The sequence below is a fragment of the Carassius auratus genome, chromosome 2, assembly GCF_003368295.1.
Source record: "Carassius auratus strain Wakin chromosome 2, ASM336829v1, whole genome shotgun sequence".
In the NCBI taxonomy this organism is placed as follows: Eukaryota; Metazoa; Chordata; class Actinopteri; order Cypriniformes; family Cyprinidae; genus Carassius; species Carassius auratus.
Genome location: NC_039244.1, coordinates 15,315,664 through 15,342,468, shown reverse-complemented (window position 1 = coordinate 15,342,468; position 26,805 = coordinate 15,315,664). Strand labels below are relative to the sequence as shown.

General features: G+C 37.1%; 1 protein-coding gene across 1 annotated transcript in view; it reads right to left on the bottom strand.

The window, feature by feature from the left end:
* Nucleotides 1-5,063: 5,063 nt before the first annotated feature.
* The window catches only part of LOC113117310 (glutamate receptor ionotropic, NMDA 3B-like), a 34,566-nt gene continuing 12,824 nt past the window's right edge, over nucleotides 5,064-26,805 (bottom strand). The window contains exons 2-9 of the mRNA XM_026285914.1: nucleotides 23,069-23,706; nucleotides 16,951-18,043; nucleotides 16,100-16,245; nucleotides 14,248-14,363; nucleotides 11,340-11,491; nucleotides 8,530-8,694; nucleotides 8,137-8,207; nucleotides 5,064-6,965 (exon numbers count right to left, since the gene is read on the bottom strand). Coding sequence (XP_026141699.1) covers nucleotides 6,416-6,965; nucleotides 8,137-8,207; nucleotides 8,530-8,694; nucleotides 11,340-11,491; nucleotides 14,248-14,363; nucleotides 16,100-16,245; nucleotides 16,951-18,043; nucleotides 23,069-23,706 — 2,931 coding nt within the window. The 3' untranslated portion in view covers nucleotides 5,064-6,415. The remainder of the gene's footprint in view (nucleotides 6,966-8,136; nucleotides 8,208-8,529; nucleotides 8,695-11,339; nucleotides 11,492-14,247; nucleotides 14,364-16,099; nucleotides 16,246-16,950; nucleotides 18,044-23,068; nucleotides 23,707-26,805) is intronic.

The window sequence follows — 26,805 nt, the reverse complement described above, 5'->3', positions numbered from 1 at the left end:
TGATCAACAATGTTGATCCATTTTTTTTTAGAATATATGCATAATGTATTCATGAAAAAAGTCTTTTTTTCCTGTTGTCAATTTATTAACATAATAAATTATTAATGTTGTATAATGAAATTTTAATGAACAAATAAATGTTGTCGTATTAATTTCAAAAATGTTAAAATATGTCAAAATATGTAATATTTGTTCAAATTTAATTTAATTTAAATTTCTTGTGATAACAAAATGTTATTCTACATGTTCTTTACACCACATTGGCATTAATAATAATGTATTTGTTTGAAAATACAATACATTGAAAAATAATAACAACAGAAATTTTGTGGCAAAAATAAAACAAACAAACAAACAAAAAAGATTCAAACATTTCAGTTTAATAATGAGACTTAATGAGTCCCACAAAAAAAAAAAAAAAAAAAAAAAAAAAAAATATATATATATATATATATATATATATATATATATATATATATATATATATATATATATATATATATATATATATAATTTTTTTATTGATTTGCATTTGTAATGTGTCTTTGAATAATTTAAATCCATTATTACCTGACAAGGGATAGACTCTTAATACAAACACAAATCTAAAACCATACTGCAAAATCTATGCTCCATTGCTCCAAATGTGCCATACCAGAGAACTGAAGCAAGGGGTAAAGAATGAAATCAGCTCCTCCCCCTATTTCCCTCCTCTCCCACACTAGAAGAATAGGGGGGTCTGGTCTAAGCACTGCGCTTACTGTTAGTTTCCCAGGAGACTGTATGAGGCCTCTTGAGCAGTCCTCAATACCTCAGGACTGGGCCCAGCTGCAGAGAGTTAATAAAATCATCAGTCAGCCATCCAGCCTCACTCCTCATGTCCTCTCTGGCCAATTAGTCACACACCCTATGTGGCTCGACTGCCTTCACTACATGTTTCACGCTTTCATCAATGTCATACAGACTTATTACAGACTCAAAATGGATGATGAGGTGCTGCTAGACCTTGCAGCTTCTCCAAGTCACAGTATTCAAGAGCTTCTCTCTTTAAAAAAAAAAAGACCTTTGTGGAGTCATCTCAGGTGAATGCTTTTGGGATCGGCTTGTATTCTGACAAGTGTCCTAATTATTGTGTCCAAATATACTGCTCTGGCCTCCCAGGTTCATTTTATAGACTAGCACTGCATGATTGTATCATAATTTATTTTTTGCCTCATATGACCATGCTTAAAATAAATGAGAGCTGCTGTTTAAATGTGTGGTAAGGGACCGGCTCATATGTCAAGGTATATGTCCGCTGGCATTTCCATTCTTTTCATGAGCATTCAGCTCTCTGCCTGTGTGTCCTGTTTTGGTGGACGCATGACATCATAGTGACACCATTGCTGATAAGATTATGGAGAGATTTTGGTTGACAGAATAAACAGAACTGAATAAAACAGAATAAAAAGGACTGTAAATAGACCTACCGCATCTCTTGAATCACATCCACAAATCTGAGGAATATTATAATGCCATTTTATTACCAGGTGAAGACCTGTCTACACCAAGGAGGATAACATTAACCATAATAAAGTCTTAATGATTGTTCTAATTCTATGACAACAAAGACGTCCACACCACAGCTATAATGATAACAACACAGATGTATAAATATATTTATCCTTATTGTTCTTGGTATGAACATTCCTCCTTTTTTCTCTGAGTCGTCATTTCTGTTATCGCTAAAAGAAATAAGAAAGGAATGGTGTTTCATTCAAAAGCTCATTTTTAGGCAAACTCCAGGATGTTTTTGGTCTCACTACTGCAAAACAGAACTGGAGACCCCTTGTGGCAGGAGGCTGCCATCACAGCTGTGAGTCTGGCGTGGAATCCTTTTAACAACCTTGCAGAAGTGATGCAATTACATTTAAATAGTTTTTCTGGAGGCAACAATTCAGTCAATATGATTGAGAAACCAAAACAAGTATTACATTATGTTTTTAAACATTGCTTCTAACAGCAGAGAAGTGAAACCAAAAGCTTTCTGCTGCACCCATTATCATAATTATCATTTTATTTGTTTGCTGTAATTTTTGTTGAAAGTCAAACAAATGATTTTAAATAAATAATGTGAGTATGAACTACAAGTGAACTACATACATGAAAGGGAAACAGGAAAATAAGGGCCACAGTTATATCAGGGAAAATCAACCAATCAACCATTCAAACAGTCAGTCAGTCAGTCAATCAATTAATCATAGCAAATTAACTCAAAAGGGAAATGTACATAAATGATTATAATAAAATACAATTATTTATCTTAGCTGCCAGTAGTTACTGTAGCAGAAATAGTATTATCATCAACTAATCTTGTTCGTCCAGCAAACATTCAGTGTACTCAACACAAAGAAATTATTATTATTATTTCATGACCACAGAAAATCACTCTCTTACAGTACTAGTGCATTATCCACAAGCAGTGGCAGAATCATAAACTCATGTAATAAGATTTATTAACTAAACACATAACTAGCCTAACAAACACACACACACGCACACTCACGCATACATAAAAGTGGATTTATGAAACGGAGAATGCAACTATGGGAAATGAGTCAGTTAACCACCTGAGTGAAACCATCAGCACCGTTTTAGAATGGGGTCTACATCTTATACTAAACCTGTTTCTTTTAGTTAAATGTATGATACTTGCTTTGACTTGGCCATTGAATGAGCATTAAATATTCTCAGAACACTAATATGTTGCATGGGTATTAACATATAATATACACTCTTATTTAGATCATCAAAGTACAAATTCATAGATACCAAACATGGTATGATGTTACATTTGTGGTTCTATAATAAACACGCATAAAACAGTATACAAAACAAAAGACTCTATACAAGACAGTAATAATCCCACACAATGACCTGCGAAAATGCATTTCATTAATAGAAAGGTCTGGGAATGAATTAATGAAATATGTCTTTCCTATAGCAGTATGTGTATGATTCAAAGTGACTTCCAGTGGGGTGAGGTGCGAACCATTGGGCTATTAAAGCTATGTTACTGTATCTGGCTGAGGTGTCCTGTCAGTTAAATATAACAAATAATAATGTGCCTGTTTGGGTTGAAGGTGATGTTTTTCACTCAGGCTGAGACTTCTGCCGAGTAAGCATAGATCCGTGCACTGCAGGCCGTCCAGCTAGAACTAGACGGATAGCTGCATGCCATCTGTGTAGCAGTTGAAGAAAAATCAATGTCTCTGGATGATGGATCCAGTGTTGAAGCATCCATTCAAAGTTAGTCATTCCATGTACATGTGCACCATTTACAAATCTCTTAAAACTAAAATTGAAATTTATCATTGAGACGTTATTCCTCACAGCCATCTTTGTCTTTTCTTTTAATATTTTTATTAGTATACTATTAAGATAATAGATTTGAGCTAGCAACTACAGTTATTAATAATGGACACAGATTTTTCTCTTGAAAGCTCTTGGTGTCGGGCTGTGAGGGGTATGAAGCATTGACATATGGCAGCTCTCGCTTAGGTCATGTTGTGTAAACTGTAGCAGCAGGGTGCCACTACAGCTAAAGGCTATAGCATGAGGCTCACCAGAATGACAAGCAATAGTCATAGCAGAGCTACAAAAACTGACACAATGATCTCATTGATGAATGACTATAGTATACATTTTATACTTACATTTATTTCCTTATTATCCTTATATTGTAATCATCAAAATCACAAACTTCTCATTGCCTAACATCATTGTGGAATACATGATGTTTACTAAATATAATTGATCTTATAGCTGTATATTACTGCCACATGGGCATTACTTTGACACATTAATTTCTGATTTATAACAGTATTTCCTGACTGTAACATTAAAACATGCATGTGATGCTGCTTTGAAACTTAATTTATTGTGAAAAGCACTGCACAAATAAACTTGATTTTAATTATTTTAATTGTCAGGTATAATTTAAAAAGTATTTTAGTTACTCTAATAAAGTATAGCATCCAAGTTGTTTACTAATGATCACGATATAATATTAACATTAAAAAAGTCATTTGCTTGATGTAACAAAAGACTTGTTTTGTTGTGATTTCAACATAACAGAAGTTGTTTTCTTGAGATCCTGATAAGTAGTTTTTCTCACGATTTTGACAATGTTCCTGTATTCTTATGAGAACTTTAATTAAATCAACCTTCAATTAAACCTAGTAATAATTCACAACTCATTCTAAAGTGTTTTGATAGGTAGACACTCGCAGACACATTTTTTTCCATTTTGCCTTCTTCCCAAATCAGCTTATGTCACATGGATTCAAACTAAGAATTTAGGCTGAAACACACTTACGCTCCAAGACTAGTAAGGACTGTCAAACACTGACACTAACTTAATCAAAAACATAATGCCCAGCCAAGCATACTCAAAAAACACAAAACTAAAAACACAGCAACTCATAAGATAACGAGGTCATTGTTCATCAGTGTCCCAGTGGAAACTGGCTGCTCGTCTGTCAGTCTGACAGTCTCCTCAGACAGTTTGCTCTAAAAACTTACTTTGAAGTTCGTTCTGAAAAGGAATGCGACAACACCATCATCTTGCTTTCATCATCAGAGTTTGACAGCTACAACCAACATTTCAGGCTGTTAACCTCATTTTGTAAATTTGCCATTGAATCATGCGTAAAAGGTGACATATTTTCCAGAAAAAATAACCAACATAATAACTAGTGTAAATTAACTTAATGTTGAGTGACTTCACAAACCAATGTTGCAAACCAATTGCTAAAAGTGAAACTGATTTAATTAATAAATGTTTATTTAAAAATGCATATTAATAATAGTAAATGCAATAACTCATTTTATCATCAGACTTCATAACATTTAAATTATATATATATATATATATATATATATATATATATATATATATATATATAAATATATATAAATATATATAAATATATGTATATATATATATATATAAATATATATAAATATATATATATATATATATATATATATATATATATATATATATATATAGGCCTGTGACATTTGAGGATCAAACATCTCAAACAGAATAATATTTTATCACCATTAAAACACACAAGCAAATTATATATTTATTCAAACATTATAAGTGTGGAAAAAGTACACCACAGCAAGACAAGTAATGGTTTACTTCAAATTGAAAGTTTGATCCATGGCAGCTTATTTTGGCAAAGAACCGCCCATTCAGACAAGAAGAGTCTATCTGATTGACCTGTAAAACAATCAACCACGGTACATTTTGTTTTTACATGGTCTTTTACCACGTTCATCTGTAATAGATTATATCATACTAATAGTTATAAATCTACATCTACACTGCACATAACCCACAGAGGAAAAAAATAAGATATTGTGGCCATGACTTATTAATTGGTTCGCTTGTTGTAGTTAAAACATAGCTATGTTGTACTAATTAGTTTTCTCGTTAATCGTAAATTAATTAAAACGAGGGAGGAATGTGGCCATACAATGTGGCCATACTTTAACTAAAATAAGAGAACTAATTAGTACACATTGGCCACAACTGAACTAAAATGAGGGAATGGAAATGAAATAAAATGTAAATAATTTGTGGGGATTATTTCTTTGTGGCCAGGGTTTCAATTATTTATTCTGTAATTTTAATTCATTTCTGACCAAAATAGCAGAAAATGTGGATAGACTCTGAATTCCTGCATGAAATTCTTTGAATATAGTTCTGCTCGTGGATGTCTAGTTAACTTGTGCCTCAAGCCTCAAACCCTGATGTTATTAACCTTCCAAACGTTTGCAAATCCAGCAATTACTTCCTCCTCAGAAATGATAATTGAATGAAGACTGATAAAAAAAATCCCTTTGTGCCTTTATTCCCAGAAGTTGCTAAACACCTGCCAATCAGATCAGAACTGGAGATGTTATTTTTGTGTGTGATATGCATCAGGCGGTCATTGAGCGGACTATGGGTGGTCCATGGCCCTGCGGTCCAAGACATTGTTGCTTATCCCACTAAATAATCCCACTGAAGCCATTTTCATGCTGGACGTCCGTGGATGCAGATATTCACCTCGGCTGTCAGTGAATGGTGGCATTAAGTGTCTGTTCTCTGTCCAGTTGCCTGGCTTCAAACACACACACACACACACACACACACACACACAGATAAATGCTTTCTCTCTGGAACTAGACGTCAGCCAGACTGCAGGATTACACGCTGAATCACCATCAGAGAGTGTTTCATCCATCACTGCATCACTCCAGCACTCAGCATTGACAAAGGAGAAAGCGGAAAACAGCGTGGCGTGAATTCTCAGGTGAGAGGATGTCCCGTATCCCCTCATAGCCACTGCCTTTGTGATTTCCTGACATATACCGTACATCACCTCCCCTTGTTGATGTCTTTGGTCAGGGTGTTGGTGGTGGTAATCGTGGTGGTGCTAGAATTAGATTCTGAGCTTGTTTGAGATTGACCGAGCCGCTGTCTGACCAGGGTCCGCTGGAGCTCGGCTCGCCTGGCCAGGGCGGCCCTGAGCTGGCCGCGAAACTCCTCAATCCTCCCTTGAAGCTCCTGCAGCTCCTCTTCCCATGGTGTTGAGAGTCCAGAACAGGCCGGGGGTGAGAGCACCAGGCTGAGACTGGGATTAGGACCGCCGTTGGAACACAACTGGGTGGGCGGGCTTCCCACCAACCCCCGCCTGCCCCTTTCTGACCCAGTGGGCGGAGCTTGGAGTTGGTAGCTGTTGAGAGTCTCCAAGTTGAAGTGGACACGCTTGTTATGCTCTTTGTTCTCTCGACCGACCTTGGCACTCTGATTGTTCCACTTGGTTGTAGAAGTGGAAGGGGAAGTCGAGGAGGTGGAGGGTGGAGGAGAAGAGGTGGAGGGTGGCAGGCGGTGGAGATTACAGTTCTCTGACAGGCACAAGGTGGGACTGAGAGGAAAACACAGCAGCAATCAGTTTTACAAGATACAGGGACATAGCAATTCACAAACAGATCCCACAATCAATGGAAACCCAGAGCCTCTTCAATACGCCATTAATGAAACAGTATCTACTCGCTTTTTACTGGAGAGTGCAATATTGATTTTTTGTCCTCTGTGTTATAATTTCTTTCTTAGGGGTATTTAAAAAAAAACAACTAATAGCACACATTAGTTCAAAGTTAAAAACAATATATATTTTTTTATTATACACAGTATGCAAATTATGGTGTACAGTCAGCTGGCCATGACCTCAAAATAAAGAGTGACGAGGTGATCCTGTGACAGTCTATTATGTGACTGGCTAACTGTACATCATACAACTTAACCCCATAAAGCTTACTCTATCATATGTGATATGTAAAATTCCAAGGTCTCTAAATTACATGATCAACATGATCAAAACTTTGCTGAGAAAATGATTTTGCACATTTTGCACATCTATTACATGCCTTCTGTTGATTGTTTGATAGTTTTTACTCTTTTTTTTTTAAGTAAAGAAATTAAAGTATATTTTTAATATCATTTTACAAAAGCCCCTCTTTAGTTTGTACCCATGTCTTTTAGCTGTGAAATATGTCCAGATATTCATAAAATAAATGTAAAAAAATTTTTTTTGTATTATATAGTAGTATATAGCCTGATCAAATGTAATAATAAAACAACAACAACAACAAAACATATGCAAACATATTCAAACTCCAAAACATATTTTGTCTAAAGTTTCAATAAAAATGTATATTTTCTGACTATTACTTCAGGTCTTTACAGGGTTAAATGGCCACTTAGCACATAAATAAATGAAAATAAATGTATCTTAATGAAATTATTTAAGAATGTATTAAGGGTTAATTGAATGATATGAGAGGCACACGACTAGCACAATTACATATTATTGTAGATTGTTTGCCTGTGACAATGAACAATTATATAGATTAGTGTTCATTATACAGAAATATTTGACCAAAGCATGCCGCTAACTAGCCATCAGAATAGACCCATTCCAGAGAACCAAATAATAAACACAACGACATAAGTCTAAACTTCAATGAGGAGAATTACAACATTCCATTGCACTTTTATGATAGTTTGGTAATTATTACACAATAATCCTAACTTACCATCTGTCACTACTCTCAAACTCTGATTTCCTCTCATCATCACAACCCATATTTAATGCACGGTGGATTTTCTGTAGAAATACAAAAATGACTCAGAACAACAGTCATATGCAGTATAATATACATAATCAAATACAGGATACTCCTACCACATTTAGCCTAATGACTTGTGCTTTCAGCTTCCTAACACTAGAGGGAGCAGATGCACCTGTGTTTATGATGGCAACATGCTTTCTTGAATAAGATTTAAAAGAGATAAGAGTGAAAAAGTAATTCATTTAGTTAATAGTCACTACTTTAGTGTTATCAGCCTTTATACACTGATCTGTTTATGAAGATTATTTAACCATGTTAGTCATTTGGAGGCTGTAGCATTTGGAGGCAGGTGCTCACCTGACTGGTGTGGAGCCAGTATTTGAATCTCTGCTGGTGGCGGAGCTGAGGCAGGATGAATCTGAAGAAAGTGTGTTCTCCCAGGAGGGTGAGTAAAGCACCTGCCACCCCCACACATAACAGCACAAACAGCCCCGAAAAATGCTGGATACCCATCTGCAGAGTCTGCACACACATGAACAACAATAAATAAAAACACACAAGAGAAGATCACAGTGTAATACAGCATAATACTGCATAACTATTTTCAACTCCAAATCAACATATTATGATGATTTCTGAGGCATCATGTGACTTTAAAGCCTGCTAAAAATTCAGCGTTGCATTACAGCAATATATTTAATTTCAAAATATATTCATATACAATACAGTTATTTTAAATTGAGTACTATTTCTCAGTATTAATGCTTTTACTGTATTTAAAAAATACAATTTTTTTCCAATGAGATATATATATATATATATATATATATATATATATATATATATATATATATATATATATATCCATTATTTGTTTATTATTTACTATAGATATACAGATTAGAACAAGCAATGTTTTTGGCTATATGTTGAGGGCAGTTTTCTGATTATATATATATATATATATATATATACAGTATATATAGCAACCTAGAAATTGCCAATACGTCATTTCATATTATAACAGATGTTTCAGAAGTGCTTGTTTCTTACGTCTTCTTATGTGAATCTTAACGTTTAGTTCTCTCCAGGTATCATTGACCTTCCAATGCCTGACCCAACTTTATCTTCCCCTCGGGTGTTAGAAGCCCCATCATACACAAAGGAATCCATCATTCCTTGCTATTGCTTTGATCTGGAGGGAGAATGTGTCCTGCTGGCTTGAACTAATCACAATTTTATAAAGTATTGCTGTTATAATTGAAATGAAAGTCATCCTGACTTGAAGTAAAGGGGAAAATATTCCACTTCCTGTCTCTTATATTTGTCTCAATATAAGAGACTCATTGATCATCTAACATTGCAGACAATGGGACTACAGTCCCATGTTCAATCCATCAAAGTCCTGCTACCACTTCTGTGAGTGTGTTTATTCTTAACACATAACAGGATTGGCTGCAGTCCTGCATCATGATGTCAGATTTCAAGATAGCGTTATAGAAGGGGATAGTGGTTAAATGCACTTGCATGCATGCATGCTACTGGCCAGAAGAAATGCTCACTTGTGCAATAGTACAAGTGATTCAACATAGGAGGGCATTGGAATAAACACAAGAAGTGCCAGATACACAAGATTTCCATCATCATTCAAAATAGTAAAAGCTAGGAATAGAGGATAATGAGAGTAAGTATTTTTTTTTTTTTTATATACGTTGATGTAGTTAGATGTTATTTGTTTAGATTAGGATTTATTCATTTTGGTTAATGTTTATTTATATAAACATCAATTCATGTTTAACATTTCAATAATTTTCATGAATTTATTATTTGTGTTGAACACATATGAATTATTATGTATTTGAACACACACGAATTAACAAAGAACAAGAGTCTATTCATAAATGATCATTAATCTAGGTGGACCAACTTTATATTAAGTATCTTACATATTACTAACATACACACTTGTATTAAAAATACCTGCATGTGAATACATTTATAAATAATTTACTTAATTACATTTGTAATGATGCTAATTGTTAGTCTAATGACCCTCGTGAAACAGAAATACACTTTAGCATACTTTACTCATAAAGGAAATAATGGAAACAATTTATAATAAGGTTTTATTTGCTAACATTAGCTAACTATATATATATATATATATATATATATATATATATATATATATATATATATATATATATATATATATGTATATATTAAACACAAAAAGGTTCAAAACTACTCTTTTAGACAAACATGTATTTGTCTTTGGCTTTATACACTGCATAAAATCCAAAGAAGTGCTTTAGCTGTGAACAACAAAGTAATATTAAGGAACAAATTCTGGCATTTGTTTATTCATAATTTATTTATTCATTTATTTTGAGAGCACGCCAAATGCAGCACTTAATGTTGGATCTCTGCTATTCCCCATCACTTTCAACCCTGCATCTTTGTATCTGGCAACAAACCAAGATGCCGTTTGAAGAATTCTGACAAATTTAATTAAGACTGAATTACACTAAGGAGATAAAATGCTTTTGCATTCGAAGCGCCTGCTATAAACGGCTCTAGAATAAACATTCAAAGGGGACGAGTGACTGTGAGGACCTCACGGTCGATCCTGTCTGCTTGTTTGGAGAATTTATTGCACAGCATAGTAGTGGTTTTACAGTGTGGTGTCTGTGCTGACAGGACAGCTTGGCTCTGGAGCAAGAGAGAGGAAGAACGTGAGATGAGTTCCAGCTGGCACACAGGCCGAAAACAAATGTCATTTCTTGTGCTCATGAAGTACCCCACTCATAACCACAGCTAGGTAATGAAGCCAGACTGTCCGAGACAATGTCTTACAGGAGCGCTACAACTCCTGGGAGGTTACTGACTGAGGCTTCATTGATGGAGTGCACTGGCGGCTGCTACTCAGCCTCAGGTGTGCGGGGCGTTACGGCTGACATGAAACCCTCAGGAATGAAAATGGATTGTGGTTGGCCGACGTCGCTCTGAAAGAATGGCTTTTAAACTGCAGGAGACAGTAATTCCATACAAAAGGATTTTTCAGGGGGAAAAGTGCTCAAAGAGGAACAGAAGCCGCTCACTCGCCTGTGAACAAAAACACACACGCACACATATTCTGAAACGCTCTTTCTTTTTTGATGGCTCACCTCTGTCACAGCAAAAACCCTCTTTCCACAGGGAACTACTTTATACCACTTGTCGTGCAGTATGTCCATGTAACCTTCAGACTTGTAACGGCTGACATATTCAGACACGTTGCGAGTGAGAGGGGAGTTCTGGGGCAGCCCGATCCCATAACCTGAAAGCACAAACAATAACAAAACAACAACTTTACACATACAGCTCAGCTAGACCACTGCACACTGTGGGGTTTTGTAAAAAAAAAAAAAAAAAAAACACATTCTAGTGTGAACTGATTCTTCTATTGTTGATATGTCAGAGAACCTTGAGAAGGAACAAACATGTTATTTAGTATGTTAATCAGCACCTGAAAATAAGTGTACTTCTTTAAAGCTTAAAAGATTATTAAAACATGATGATTTCAATTTTCTATAAAGATAATCTTTTAATTTGACATTATTAAGAAATGTACTAAAAGGTTCAACCAACAATTTTAAACGACTGAGGAGTTACCCCCAGGACATCCAAGATGTACATAACTTTGTTTCTTCCTGAGAACAGACTTATTAAAGAAATATACAGTAGCAGTACATCACTTGCTCACCAATGGATCATCTGCAGTGAATGGGTGCCGTCAGAATGAGAGTCCAAATAGCTGATAAAAACAACATCACGATAATCTACAAGTAATCCATGTGACTCCAGTCCATCAATTAACATATTGTGAAATAACATGCTTGTTTGAAATTAATTCATCAAGACACTTTTAACTTCAATCTGGTGCTTTTGGCTAAAATGAGTCTTCTATCCATAATATCGATTTTTGCCACTGAAAAGGTAATCTTGTATGAATCAGGAGAGAAATGTGCACAGATAAAGCACTGTTTTCAAGTGAAAACAGTCCAGAACCATTCTAAACAAATATTTTGGTGGATTTTGATGTTAAAGGACAACATTTGATGTCTGGAGGAACACTGGAGGAAGATTCATTTTAACTGGAGGAGTATTAATATTATGGATTGTTGACTTGTGTTCTGTTCAGAAGCAACAGTTTTAAATTAAAACACCCAAATCATGGATTAGTTTATTACAAACATGCATCGATTTACGTCACAAGGCATTAATTGATGGACTGGAGTTGCAAGGACTATTTGTGATCAGCTGTTTATACTATTATTCTGACGGCACCCATTTACCGCAGAGGATCCATTGGTGAGTGATGTAATGCTAAATCTCTCTAAACCTGCTCTGATAAAGAAACTCATATACTTGGGTGGCCTGTATATTGGATGGAGTGAATTTTCAGCAAATTTGTATTTTGGGGTGCACCATTCCATTATTTGCCAGTACAGTTTTTTTTTTCTAAATGTACTTTAAAGATTTGAAGTGCATTTACATGCATATTTAGCAAAATTAAGTGCACTTTTAAAAAAAAAAACTAATGCATTAAATAATATTAACAAACTGAACTTTACTGTAACCCATTAACTTCAGTACTGCTAATATTAAAAAGTAACAATACGCTGACATAAATGTTTGATCATGTTCTTTTAGACAAACATTTATCTGTCTTTGACTAGAATATCAAAACAGCTTTACACATACAGCTGAGCTGGTTCAATGAATGCTGTGGGATTTTGTTAAAGAGACTATCCACATTCTATTTTGAATTGATACCTCTGTTTTTTGATTTGTCAGAGAGCCTTGAGAAGGAACAATCATGAATCTTTGGCACCCTGTGCCAGTTCTCTGTGGACAGAGCATCTGTCATTACGGCGTCTCTGCAGCCAGGCAGCCAGAGAGATACGAGTGTAACTCTGACATGCACAAATTTCATCAAAGCTCTCCCCTCACCAGCAAACCCACACATCACTCCAGGCAAGCAATCCCTCCCCTCCTTTCAGCACGTGGCACAACATCCCTTGCATCCTGATAAACTTCTGTCCTCCCCTACTGAGTTGTGCCACCATATTTTACTCAGTCCTCTACAACCAATAAATGTGTGCTGTTGAACTCTTTGAAGACGATTCCACCGACGAGCTGCTGGAATATTCTTAATGTAGTGGATCCAGGCAGTCATAAAGTGTGCTGTGTAAACGAATACAATAAGGGATTTTCCAGCAGTGTTAAAAGGACACGGTCCTCTCTGAATAGATGGTTTCTACTGAAGGGTGTTCTTTCAATTTGAGCAAAGCCTGTGAATTGAACTGATGCTTGTGAGGAAAGTCAAAAGTACCAGAATTCAGTACCAAGTCATGAGTAACAAGTTCCCCCAAAATTGGGAAAAATAATAATAATAAAAAAAAGATACCAGTTCCGTAGTAATTCAGTAGTTGATCCCAGTGAAATTTCACAATTCACATGACCAATTCCGTAGCAAAAACTAATATTCTACTGAACACACTTTTTATTTTGACAACCTTAGATGCACGTTTTTCACCTGCATGGTTTGATTATGCACCTAGCCATTCACAGGTTTTATAGACCCTGACAGGGCTGTCCATTTCAGGCCATCAGACATGATAGCGATGGTTTAGCCTTGATCATCTATCTAATAAAAAGCTGTCTCAAAGGCATAAGGGAAGCTTTTGGCAGATAGCAGGGAAAACTCCTATGCATGCAGCAGGAGATAACATCCGGATGAGAGGTGCTGACATGCCTGAGTGACTGCCATGAAACCCATCTACACCCCGTAATAGCTTTCTCATTTGAAATGACATATGTCAAACTTGACTTGCTTCGATTTGGAGGGTAATTACAACAGCCTTAAGGTGAATTCATGGATGGATCTTAATGTGTGGGTGAATTCTAATAGTGTATCTGTAGAAAGTGTTAGAAAAATCCTGTGCCCTTTCAAAGAACAACTTTGGCATGGCCAGAGGTGATAGACTCCTGAAAGACAGCTATATGTCTCGGTGGCACAGGGGTCCTTACCTTCAATAGCAAACGGTTTTCCTACAGTCAGGAGTTTGCAGTCTGCATCTATGGACACCTCGTAATCCAGCAAAGCTTTATCCATGATAAAGGCATCCAGCTGAGGGGGATCTATCCTTCAACATACAGAAGAAGATTGTCAGAGATAAACAAAACAGAAACCACCTGCCAAACTTATGCTAATTTTTATACTGACTTTAAATTACTTTAAAAGTTGATTACAATAAGCCTGAACCAAACCCAAACCCTGTAGCTATAAACTGCTTAAATCTATATTTAGTCAGATTTACTGAATAGAAAGGTTAGTTTGCTCTAGTATTTTGTCTCTTACATTGCAAAGATTGTTTCCATAAAGAGGTTTATAGTCTAAGCTATCAATAAGGACTGCTTTTGGCTAATAACAGTGGCTAATAATAATGTTCAGTGAAGACAATTACAAGAATTCTGCATGTGTTACATCATCCCAAAAAAAAAAAAAAAAAAAAATCAGTAACAAAACGTGGTAAAAAATATTGAACATTTTTCTGCAAACGGGAACTCAAGTTTGGTGAACTGTGACCTGTGATTTATTATTTATAAAAAAAATAAAAGCCATAGAGCGTGACATCATATCCTGTTTGTTGTTTATCTCTGAAGAAATTGAATTCTCAATGTCTAGTGTGAGGCTGACCTCCATTTTACCTTAAGTGTGACAGAAAATAAAGTGAAGGAAAATTGTTGCAGGATTAAACTAAGACTCTTATGCAACTTATTTTGCCGGGGGTGGGGGGGACTGTCCGGATGCGTGTCCTACAAAATCTCACCCCCAGGGATGGCTCCTATCTATGGCTGTAATCACAACTCTAAAAATGCTGACCATGCAAGGTGTCTCCTGTGAATAGAACAGAAGGATTTCTGACATGGAAGAAAACCGCTGTCAATCATCAAAGACAGGAAGTCCAAAGCAAAACACGCACTATGTGGGAGCCTGAATCTGAGGATGAATCGCTGTGTGTGTGTGCTTGCACAAGCCTGTGAGCGAAAGCTTGCCGGGGAGTTATCTGTTGTCTCAGAAGAAAACCTTTGGCCTCATTCAGCAAGTTTAGAAGGCTTGACTTGAGAGTGACTGCCTCTCTTCTCAGCTTGGAGTCTGCAGCAGTCCCTGTTCTTTCAGGGATGAATGGAAATCGAGACAGAAAGCCTGGAGAGCAGACACTTGTTGTTGTCGACTCCGTTTGTTTGAATCGAGTGAGCTGGATGGTGCGCATAATTCCTCATGAAAGAGGAATAATATTGACTGCATCATACAAAACAGATCCACAGTGGTGTCAACAGCTCTTAAGGGTGAAAACTGATTTTTGGCCTCTTATTGTGACCCTGTTTATTGTTGTAGTATGTGCTTGCAGCCTTTGGGCTGCTTGTTGTCTGTGTCTTCAGCAGCACTCTGCAATTACTGAGCTCTAGTTCTCTTCAGGCTTATTTCAAGATGCCTATCTCCTGTTAAAGCTTAATTTGTTTTCTTCATGTCATGCTCATGCTCGAATTGAGGGGGCATGTCATCCCCTTTGTTGAAAAATAAATGACAAAAAGCATCCCCTCAGTAAAACCACAATCCCCCATTCCATCTCCTATTAGATGAACAATGTTTTATAATATGCTAATTATGTAAAATATATGCAAATGAAATATAAACAAGTGCTTTTCATTCAAAATAAAAAAACAGTTTGATCATTTCATTAGATTAACCTACTGTATTTCTCTCTCCGTGTGTTTTTCTTTTTTTTTTTACCGTTATCTTTCCACTGGACTTTCCACCACTTGTATGTTCAAGAGCCTGTTATCTTTTGTTTCTCTCTTGGGTCTAAACACTTACTTGAGTGTAGAGACTCCATCCGGAGTGGTGGGCTTGTTGAAGCGCTTCATGTACTCGTGCATCTCGGGAAAGCTCTTTTTCACATAGTCCTCAGCACTGCTCTCTCGAACTGTGCCGAAGCGAAACCCCAGAGACGAGTGATGGAGCTTGAAAAGAGCAATGAAACATGAACCGATTGTGTGAGAAAAGTTTAAAAACATAATCCCAGCACTTAAAAAATGAAAAAAAAAAAGTTCAGAAAAGTTCCATGGTACTACCATAGTTTTCTAAACCATTCTGTTCTTATGCACTTTCTATTCATCAAAGAATCCTGAAAAAAAAATTACATTTAAAAAGGAAAGTTATTTTAAATTATATTTTACAATATTACAGTTTTTACAGTATTTTCAAAAAAATGTATAATTTTACCTGCAAATCTACAGTAATGTGAAATGTTTTAGGCACTTGTGTAAAAATGCTGTAAAGTGCTGTAAATGCTGCTTCTATTGACTAAATCAAATAAACATTTTGTGTGGCCACCCTTTGTTTTTTTAACAGCTTTTGTCCTTGGTACACTTGCACATAGTTTTTTTAGGTAGCTTTGCAGGAAGGCTTCTAGGAGACATTTCACAGTTCTTCTGGATTTAGTTTGTCTCCGTTTATTTTATTTACTAAATTTTTCATGTCATCCCAGACGGAATGAATGATGGTGAAATTAGATCTTTGTTGTCATACTCCATATATATACAACAATCTCACTTGATAATTAATGGCAAAATATATGCTTGGAAATGTAAACTGATATTTCCTACTGCCACTCTACAGCAAAAGATAAAAATGTCAGTAATTCAGGATGAAATGCAGTGTTTTACCTTGACATCATGAATCCCTGACACCTCCTCAAAGGTCTTCTCCCCCACCATGACAGCTGCTAGATTGGCTGTGTAACTGGACAGAACCAGCAGGCAAAATATGGCCCAAAGGTTCATGAGGAAGCGGCCGGTCCAGCACTTCGGAGTTTTACTGGAAACGGTCCGGCCGAACAGGATGGCATAGCAGAGGTTCAGTGCAGATGAATAAGAAAAGACCCTGATGCGGTTACGTCCATGTGGAGTCATGCCAAACGGACTGTTCCACTCGTAAAGGGTGATGAAAAGAGCAGTGATATGTAGTGCCACAAAGATGCCCACCCACATGGACCAGTGAAGCGGCCACATGAAGGCACCGATGGGTGCAGCCGTGTCCTTGCTGCGCACCAGGATCCCAAGACTGGTGGAGAAGAAGGGGCTGGTAAAGTCTATCACTCGGCTTCGAGCAGAGTTGATGCTAAAGCTGGTGACGGCCATATCCGCCTTGCCACTGAGCAGGTCGCCCACCAACCCAGTCCATCTACCTCCTTTCCATGCCCCGTACTTTCCATCGCCTACGATGTAAAGGTCATACTGGAAGTGCATGTCCTCAGCTAACTTCTCCAGCAGGTCGATGCAGTATCCATAGCAGCATTTCCGCATGTCATTTGGCAATGAACTGCTGTTGGTTTGCTCCAGCTCTCTGAACAGCTGGTTGAGGACTTCTGAGCTGTTGGTTTGAGGGTCAAGGCACAGTTGACCTGCCGGACATTGGCCCTCCTCGTCCACCTCCCGTGTGAACACAAACGGGTGCTCGACCAAGGTCACGACCCGCAATCTGCTACCTGCAACTGGGAGTCCTGCTTGCCAGCGGCCGCCGGGCCTGATCTCTGGGCCGTCCTCCCAGTGGTGTTGGTTCATGCCTGGCCACAAGCCCTGTTCTTCCATTTCCAGATGGCTCGACTGCCAGCTTGCCACGGTCACCCAACTTGGCTGGCCCAGAGGGTCTCGCTGTAGACTCCATATATGGAAGCGCTGGGAGGTAAGGACCCTGGAGAGGGAGCGCTGCACTCGCACCGGGCCTGTCAGCCCCGTGAAAGAAGTGTTCGACAAAAACCTGAGCACAGCAACGACATGGCCATTATGAGGGGAATATATATGCATCCAGCAAAAGCAAAGACAGTGATGAGATGACAGAGCAAAAAATTCTGCTGAATCTCTAGCGAAACGGAATCCTACACCTGAGCCAAGGGAGATAACTAATGAAAACAAGTGAAAGGAATAAAAGCAGTATACAAAAGTGATACTAGACAGGAAATAGAGCAAGGAGTAAAAAATGAAAAGCAATTTTAGTTATTTAAGTTTATATAGTTATTGATTATTGATGGTTTATTTTAAATGGTTTATATGGATTAAGAACAGTAATTCCAGTGATGCTGACTGCGTTAGTATCATATCAAATATGACAAAGCTAGTTTTACCTTTGATAATTAACCCTATAAAGCCTACTCTTTCATATTTGAAATACACATTTCTAAGGCCTTTAAATTGTCAACATGTTTAAAATTGTATGAAAAACTTTATATATGCAATCTATTACTGCACATGCCTTCTGCACTCTGACTGATAGTTCATACTTTTCTAGTAAGGCCTTTTATCATAAATCTAAAGGTTGCGGTATTTTTATTTTTTTATTATTAAATATAATAACCACATTTATAGTTAGTAATATTTCAAGATAAACATTTACTAGACTGAAACAACTTATGTTTACTTGATTATCCATACATCATTTATTGTTATTATTTTTTAATAATGTTAAAATGTGAGAATCAAGCAGCAGGCTTTTGAGGAGCGTTTATTTGGATATCTCTCAATCATCATTGTATTGGGCTCTCATTATATTGGTAGGTGGTTTTCCCCACCACAATACAAATAGCAGAGCTTTGATCTTAAAACTAAGAATTTACAAAAATAAATAAATAAATTACATTTATCAAAACAAGATCAGCAAAGAGTTAAAAATTCCAGCCTTGTGTGAAAATGTTATTTGCTCTGTCAATCGCAGAGCAGCAGAAGCAGCACATGTTTGTTCAATAAACACAGAAAACAGCCTCTGATTCACAATACGTGCTTACAAATGCAGACGTCAGGTGCAGTTTACCATTTTGGTGTAACTGATGTTTTAAATCCCTCACTGTATGAGTGACAGAATATGTAGAACGCTAAATCCATGAAGCAACAATATGGTCATCAATAAAGAAGGATCTTGCTTCATTCTTGCTTAAAAAAATAAAAAAAGATATAAGTCCCCTTGCATATTAAATGAAAATTACACCTCTATACGATCTTGTCTCACTGTCATAGAAAGAAGTGCCACCATTGTCACTTAGTGCCCTCAGAAATAAAAATTTAGTGCACGGTGTGTCTGCCAAGATTTAAATAATAATTTCTTATTCAAGAGCGCCAGCTATGTGTATATTCACAGCAGGAGAAAAGAATAAGAACAGAAGGAAATATAGATCACACTGAAGTTCAAGGCTTTCTTCAAAGGCATATGGACAGAAGAGAAGGATTGTGACCCAAGTAACCTGAATCACACTAAATCCCTTGAACCAATATATGACCTTTGACAGCCCTAGTGTTTAACTGATGAGCTGCCACCATATCAGTTCTGTGAACATCCATCAGAGAGTAGTAAACAAACTAAACAAATAAATAAACAGAGCATGGTTTATAGGTTAATAACCCTCTATGCTACTCTGGATATTATACTCTTATGCTGTTCTGCATAGAACTAATAACTGTGATTTCTTACACAGCCTAGCCACACTGCTTTTATGGCAGAATATATGTCATGAATTAGTTCAATGATCGATTTTTGTCAATAAATCAGTTTGGGATGTAAAGTAGTCAAAGGGCTGCTGGGCAATGTCTGGGTCACAGAGGGAAGGTGAAAATCCCAAGTGAAAGAGGGCTTGTGATGTGTGGCTAAATGAGGCCGTAAATGATACGCACTCTGTGTGACCATAACCGCACACTTCCATTAAAACAGAGCAGAACAGAGAAAATGAAAGCAGAAAAAATTGATTGCCTGGATCATTCATTCCTCCTGATAGCCCTGAGTTTGACCCGTTGAGAACACTTGATCTGGTGTGAAGGCAGAAGTTAAAAGACAGGAGATAATGTGTTAGCAATTGCAACAAAGCTGATTTCCCTACTGAGATTTCTTTCTGTTTGACTATTATTAAATGTTCAGAAAGCATTAGCACAGCAGAGGAACAACAATCAGTGTGTGTTGTGTTGTTTTCAGACACTCACATGGAATGTGTTTAGACCTATTACTCAAGTGCTTCTCATTTCTCAGAGCAAATACATTTGTTAATATGGGGTAGGGGGGGGGGGGGGGGGTGTCTCACGCTCTGTGGTGAATATTAAAGATTATATCACTGCTCTCAATCCAGTGGAAAATCTCAGGGGTCCACTGTCACACTTTTTTTTTTTCTAGTTTACTTATCTGAGCAAGACTCATATAACAGTGGCACTTTAATCTTACATCTGAAAGTGCTTTGCTCTTTTTTTACCACTAAAAAAAAAAAAAAATTATAGTTTGTGGAAGTAAGCAGATAGGTAAGGCTTCTTCCAGCCCTCAGTGATAAGAGTTCTCCAATAGTTTGCAGAGGGACTCCAAGAAAACTTTTTGTTTTCCAGTCATATACATACACCATCATTTTTTTGAGGTGGACCATCAAAACTCTAATTCTTAGTACTAACTTTCAAACATCAATATATATCCAAATAAATGTAATAATAATAATAATAATAATAATAATAATAATAATAATAATAATAATAATAATTCCTTCTGTATTTTTATCCTGAATGAGAAATTGTAAATATTTAGTCCCTCAGGATCTACACAACTATCTCTGTATTCTGTGATACTAATAGACCAGCCTCTCAGCCTCTTTCACAAACACAATGCATCAAGCTGAGAGGCAGTGGACAGCAGGTGCTGTGAGCTCTTGACAATGACCCCGGACACTGGCATTGAAGATGAAGAAAGAGCCTGGCGACCTGAATGCAGAAAGGTTTCAGTCCTGTTTATGGAGGTCAGTCAGTGAAGAGGACGCAGAAGTGACACAAATGGCTTCCACATTAATTCGAATGCATCGTGTAACGGATAACTTGACAGTTCATGTAAATACACACAAGGATATGGTGATGATTAAGGTGGTATAAATGTATGGAAATCACCCCTGAGTCAGTTAATTGCATTTTAAAGTCTCCGCTGGCACCATCAGGAAGATAACTTTAAGATATGAGGGCATACTGTGGCCGAGACAAAATATTCCTATAACTTAGCCGGAATACTAATATAGCCATTAGAGTGTCCTTGGAGAGTATTTACTACCTTATAATTCCCTTAATGTAAAGCATGCTTAATATTTCTGCAAACACTAATGACTAAAAGTGAATTTAAAGCTTGAAATGACTGCACTACGTGATCATATAACAAAATTCTTGATTACAAGATAAGATAACATAACATTTTTTAAATATTGACAGTGTTGGTAAAGTTAATTTAAAACTGTAGCTGAATAAGCAACAAGATACGAATAATCTACAGCAGTTAAGCTACAATAAATCAACACTTAATAAATAGTTAATAAGAATACAACTAAAAAAAAAACACTGAAAATCATTTGAATAATTTACTGTTTGAATAATTTACTGTTTAAAAAAATCAAATTATATACTTTATGTCAAAATCGATAAAGTGAAAGTGAAAGAAGAATCTTTAGAAGATTGTATGAAATTAAAAACCTTTGTACTGGGTTTCACATGACAGTTATAAATAAAAAAAAGAACTCTTTATTAAATGCAAACCATTAGCAGTGACATTTTGCAGCAAAAAATGTCTGCATTATATGTCTGCTCACTGCATCCTTAAATTGATGTATCATGACAGTGCTTTAATTTTGGCTGTGTACACAATAGTGTGACCTATGATATTTGACTCTTTGAGACACATACATTTTACATTTCCAGATGCCCTGTATTTAATTGTGTTTGAAGGCCAGGGATCCATAAGCCACACGTCACATGCAAATTCCACATTAATCAGCAATGTGAAAGATGGTAAATGGAGTGAAAAATGTGTGCTTTAATTTTCAATATGAATAGGCTGCACACATTATGGCATTTGACTCTCTAAGACATTTAAATAAATAAGACCATGCATAGATGTTTCTTTCGCTAATGTCCTATTGTGATACAGTCTCCAGCTTTATTGTAAATAACTGGGCTTGAATACAGTGGATTCACACAAGCCACAAGCTTGTCAAATTTCACACTAATCAGAAATATGAAACATGATAAATGGGTGTTACCTGTGCAATATGTGTGCTTTCATTTTCAGTCTGCATTGACTGCACATATTTCTGTAAACTATGACATTAGGCTCTTAAAGTGGCATAAACTTTAATAAATAAACCATACATTGATATTTTATTTGCTAATGTCCTATTCTGATACAATCGTCAGCTTTATTGTGAATTACTGGGCTAGAATGCAATGGGTTCTCATAAGCCACACGCTTGTCAAAAAATATCACACTAATCAGAAATATGAAACATGATAAATGGGGGGTACCTGTGCAGTATGTGTGCTTTCATTTTAAGTCTGCGTAGACTGCACATATTTCGGTAAACTATGACATTTGACTCTTAAAGTGGCATAAACTTTAATGAACAAACCATGCATAGTTATTTTCTTCGCTAATGTCCTATTCTGCCACAGTCTCTGGCTTTATTGTGAATAACTGGGCTTGAAGGTCATGGGATCATATAACCCGCACATGTGTCACATGAAAATTGCACACTAATCAGAAACGTGAACCAAGGTACCTTGACGGGTATCTGTTCACAATGTAGCTTATTAGTTATAATGTGACATAAACAAAATTGATGTAGCATTGATAAATGCTACATCACTGTTGTTTATGTCTCATTATAACTAAAATGGCTTGTTACTTGAAATTGTACTCTGTTTGTAAATTGCGGCACTGTTATAAAATGTAGTTAAATAATAGCATTGTAATAAGCTACTTAGCTTTAAACTGTCATACTTGTAAGCTTACCTGGCAAGGTATTGTCCAGAGGAGGGCAACTCATGTTTATTGGGCTTGTCGAAGCAGTTCACCATGTTCTGAATCAGAGCCAGGTCTGGTCTCACCATGGTCGCAGCATATACAGCCCTGCCAATGAGCTGCAGGGTATCTCTAATGTAGAAGTTCAGAGGCTTGCGATTCACTTCCCCATAAGCCAGAAGACCCGGGGGAGAGCCAATGGAGTGTAGAGAATCCAGACTAAGTGGATATCCCATGATCCAGTGCATGTGTGGCAACGTAATGCTCAACTGGTGGGCGCTGTGCAGCACTCTGGCTGTACATTCAGGGTCGGAGCCGAAAAGCACCACAGAAGACGCCGGAGCAGAAGGAGTCCTGCTGAGGAGTTGTGAGAGGAGCTTCATCACCTTGTCCTCACTCAAGTTTTCCTCCAGTCTGGACAGGTTGAGGGTCTCCCATAGGTGCCAGTGGGCTCCATTCAAGCCCAGATGGCCCCGCTGTTTAAGCTCTTCCAGCATTCCCGTTTTCCCACCTCCCGGACAAAGAATGGCCGCTCCGCCCTGCCAGCCTCCCTTTAGCAACACTGCCAACAGCAGCTCCGAGAGTCCTGAAGGGGGCGTACGTGTCATCATCTGTAAATGGAAGCGGTTCTGAAAGCAAAAAACATATACAGTTAGGTCTAGGACTGCACGATTAAACGGAATACAACCAAAACCGGGACATGGCTATTATCAAATCGAAAAAAGTGAAATTGAATTAAATAAACATATGCAGGCGGTGTTCCAGTCTAAAGCACAGCACTCTGTTTTGTTACACACGAGCGGCTCATGATCCAGTGTTTTCAGTGTTTCAGAGCTGCTCGGTTCACGGGAAATGCTGCTCCACATGAACTCAGAGTTTCGGTAGAATACAATGTGCACTCATGGATGCAACATGCGCCAACCATCTTTCTACACTTGCAATGAGAAGTGCTTATAAACCAGCTGTTTTTAACAAAAGAGAAGCTTTAAGGCAGGTTTGCTAAATTCCTGGCGTGCTTCTCAACACACTTATAAATTCTCACATCTGTTGTAATCATTTTAATTTGTGTTTTACCTTTGCAGTTCAAATAAACCATACATGTCATATATTTCAAACCGGCCATATTGCTTTATTAATATTTATTATGAATGTCTTAAATAACAAACTTTAACAACATAAGGGAAGATGCTTTTAGCACAGCTGGATGGTTTGAAGTGACACTAAAGGGAGTGAAGATATATCATTTCACTTGATTCAATTCCTCCAACCTCACATCTTTTCCTTGTGTCCTTCCCTCACATCCTGAAGGGGTGGAGCTAAGACCACAGCCCTTCAGAGTTTAACTTCAACCCTATAAACACCCCTCATGCAGTTAATCAGGCTTATTTGAAAACTACATGTGTGTGTTGGAGCAGGATTGGAACTAAATTCTGCAGGGCTGTGGCCATCCAGGAAATTAGTTTTGCACCCCTTCTTTAGAGTCTTCTTAATCAATGGTTTGTAAATAAATTTAAGAGCCATAAATATTTTAAATCGTAAGTTAACTGTAATAAAGTTGGACTGTAAAATATTTTTTATTATAATATTTGTAATACTCATTTTATTTTATAGAGGAATCTTACAATAGTAATATTTCTCATTTTGTTTAATATATTCATTTAGTAATTTTAATAAGAAATAAACAACAACAACATTATTATTGTTATTGTGAATAAAACATTTTGGCCAAAAAATGCAGCCCTACAAACAAGCCCAGAGCATTCTGAACTGCAAATACAATTATTTAAAGTAAAAAATAAATAAATAACAAAAGTGCACCAAACCTGTAGCTTAGACACACATGCACTTTACACTGCAAATCACAATCTACAAGTCTTTACATTGACTCGTCAAAATAAAAAAAACAAACCCTTACGATAAAATACAGATATCTTCTGCAAATGCATATTGTATTCCCTAATGACTATACGTTTGAATAAGTAAGTGGGAAGTCTTGGGAGAGTGTCTCCCGTGACTTACATCTTCCAAAGCTGCCTTACAGGCAAATAGAGGAATATATTACTCGCTCTGAACTTTTGATGACCTCATACTCAAGAACACTGAACACAACTCTTGTTTTGATGCAATCTCGGAAACATTTGAATCACTTGAATAAAAACCCGACACTAAAACAGTGAGGAAGAGCCGTCAGCTCTCATCTGAAATAGCTCCTGGCCATCTTTACACAGACACTGCTGTTTTTGATGTGGACTGACAGAGAGGCGTGCATGAATGCGCTGTGAGAGTGAAAAATCGGATGCTTGGGTGTTCTGAGGGGGATAGCGACTGTTTGAACCTATAGTGGGGTGCTGCGAGTGAACAGCACGGGGCTGCTGCACTGAAGAGGAGTCCCCATGCAAAGTTAAAACCTGTGTGACTAGAATAACATTACCACCAGTGGCTCTGACACGCGTCCCTGTGACTTTCACTGATACTTAAAGCACATGAATTAGCACACACACTGACGACTCCATGCGGTGCCACTGCCAAACCGGATACATTTAAAAGATGAAGATTAAAACACGCCATTCATTTGGTCTCTAAGTTCTGCTCTGCTGAAATAAAAGAATAAGGCTTCAAAAAAATAGAAATGGACCAAGGGGGTCCCAGGGATGTGCTGTGTACATATGGGAGCTGAGATAAGAAGAGAGAACGGGGCAGGCTTATCTTTTATTTACCAGTAAATCCAGGTGATGCCAGGTGAATAGCAAACAACCAAACAAACAAACACCTTCTGTGTGAAGGCAAACTTTCGGCCTTGAGGCCTCTCATTGCTCAATCGATCTGAAAACAGCTGCTCCTCCAAACAATACCGGCACCCAGTAGGACTTTACCCTTCTCACGTCTAAATGGATCCACAAGCTGACAGCATCTGGGCAACATGAGCTGTTTGATTTGTTCGCTCCATCTTGGAAGTTTAGCGGGAAATGTCTATTTCCATTTCCAACTTTTCCCACACCTTGCGGGCAATTATCACAATCTGTCTTAACACCAGGGGGAAATAAATGGTTTTTTTTACCCGACATCTCATAAATGGTCCAAATGCTGTAGAGTTACACTTCATTAATATCTAACACAGCAACATGCAGGTTTTGCAGACTAATACAAACAGTAGTTTGGCCATCAAATTATCGTGCAGGTGTGGAGAACGGACGTGCTGAATCTCAACACTCAAAAAGCGACAGCAGCTGATCCATAAACAACCCATTATTGAGCAGAGAAATTGGAAATTACTATTACTAATTACTATTGGAATATTTACTAAATTGGATTATTGCTAAATAATCTTTCTGAAACAGATGGCTAAATTCTAGCAAAACCCAAAGATTTGTGCTCTGATAGTTGAAGAGTTTGAGGTACGTAACTTTGAAATTATGGTCTGTTTTATACCTTCAGCAATTCGTTTTCTTATTATGAAATGTACTATTTCATCAGAATTAAAGGCTAATTTCGAATGGCTATTAATGGTAAAAGATGTTTTAAAGAACCAGATGGTCTATGACAACTACTGTAGCAATAGGGGCTAACGGGGCTATGCTAGCCAGCCAAATCTCGAGCCCTTGGGTCTTGTTTTCAGAAAAAGCCTGAGGGAGCTTAACACAATGAAACAGAACTCAGGTGTCAAGACGTGTTTCTAAAAGCAAAACTATTTTTAACTTGACATGCCACATCAAAAACACAACATTTGT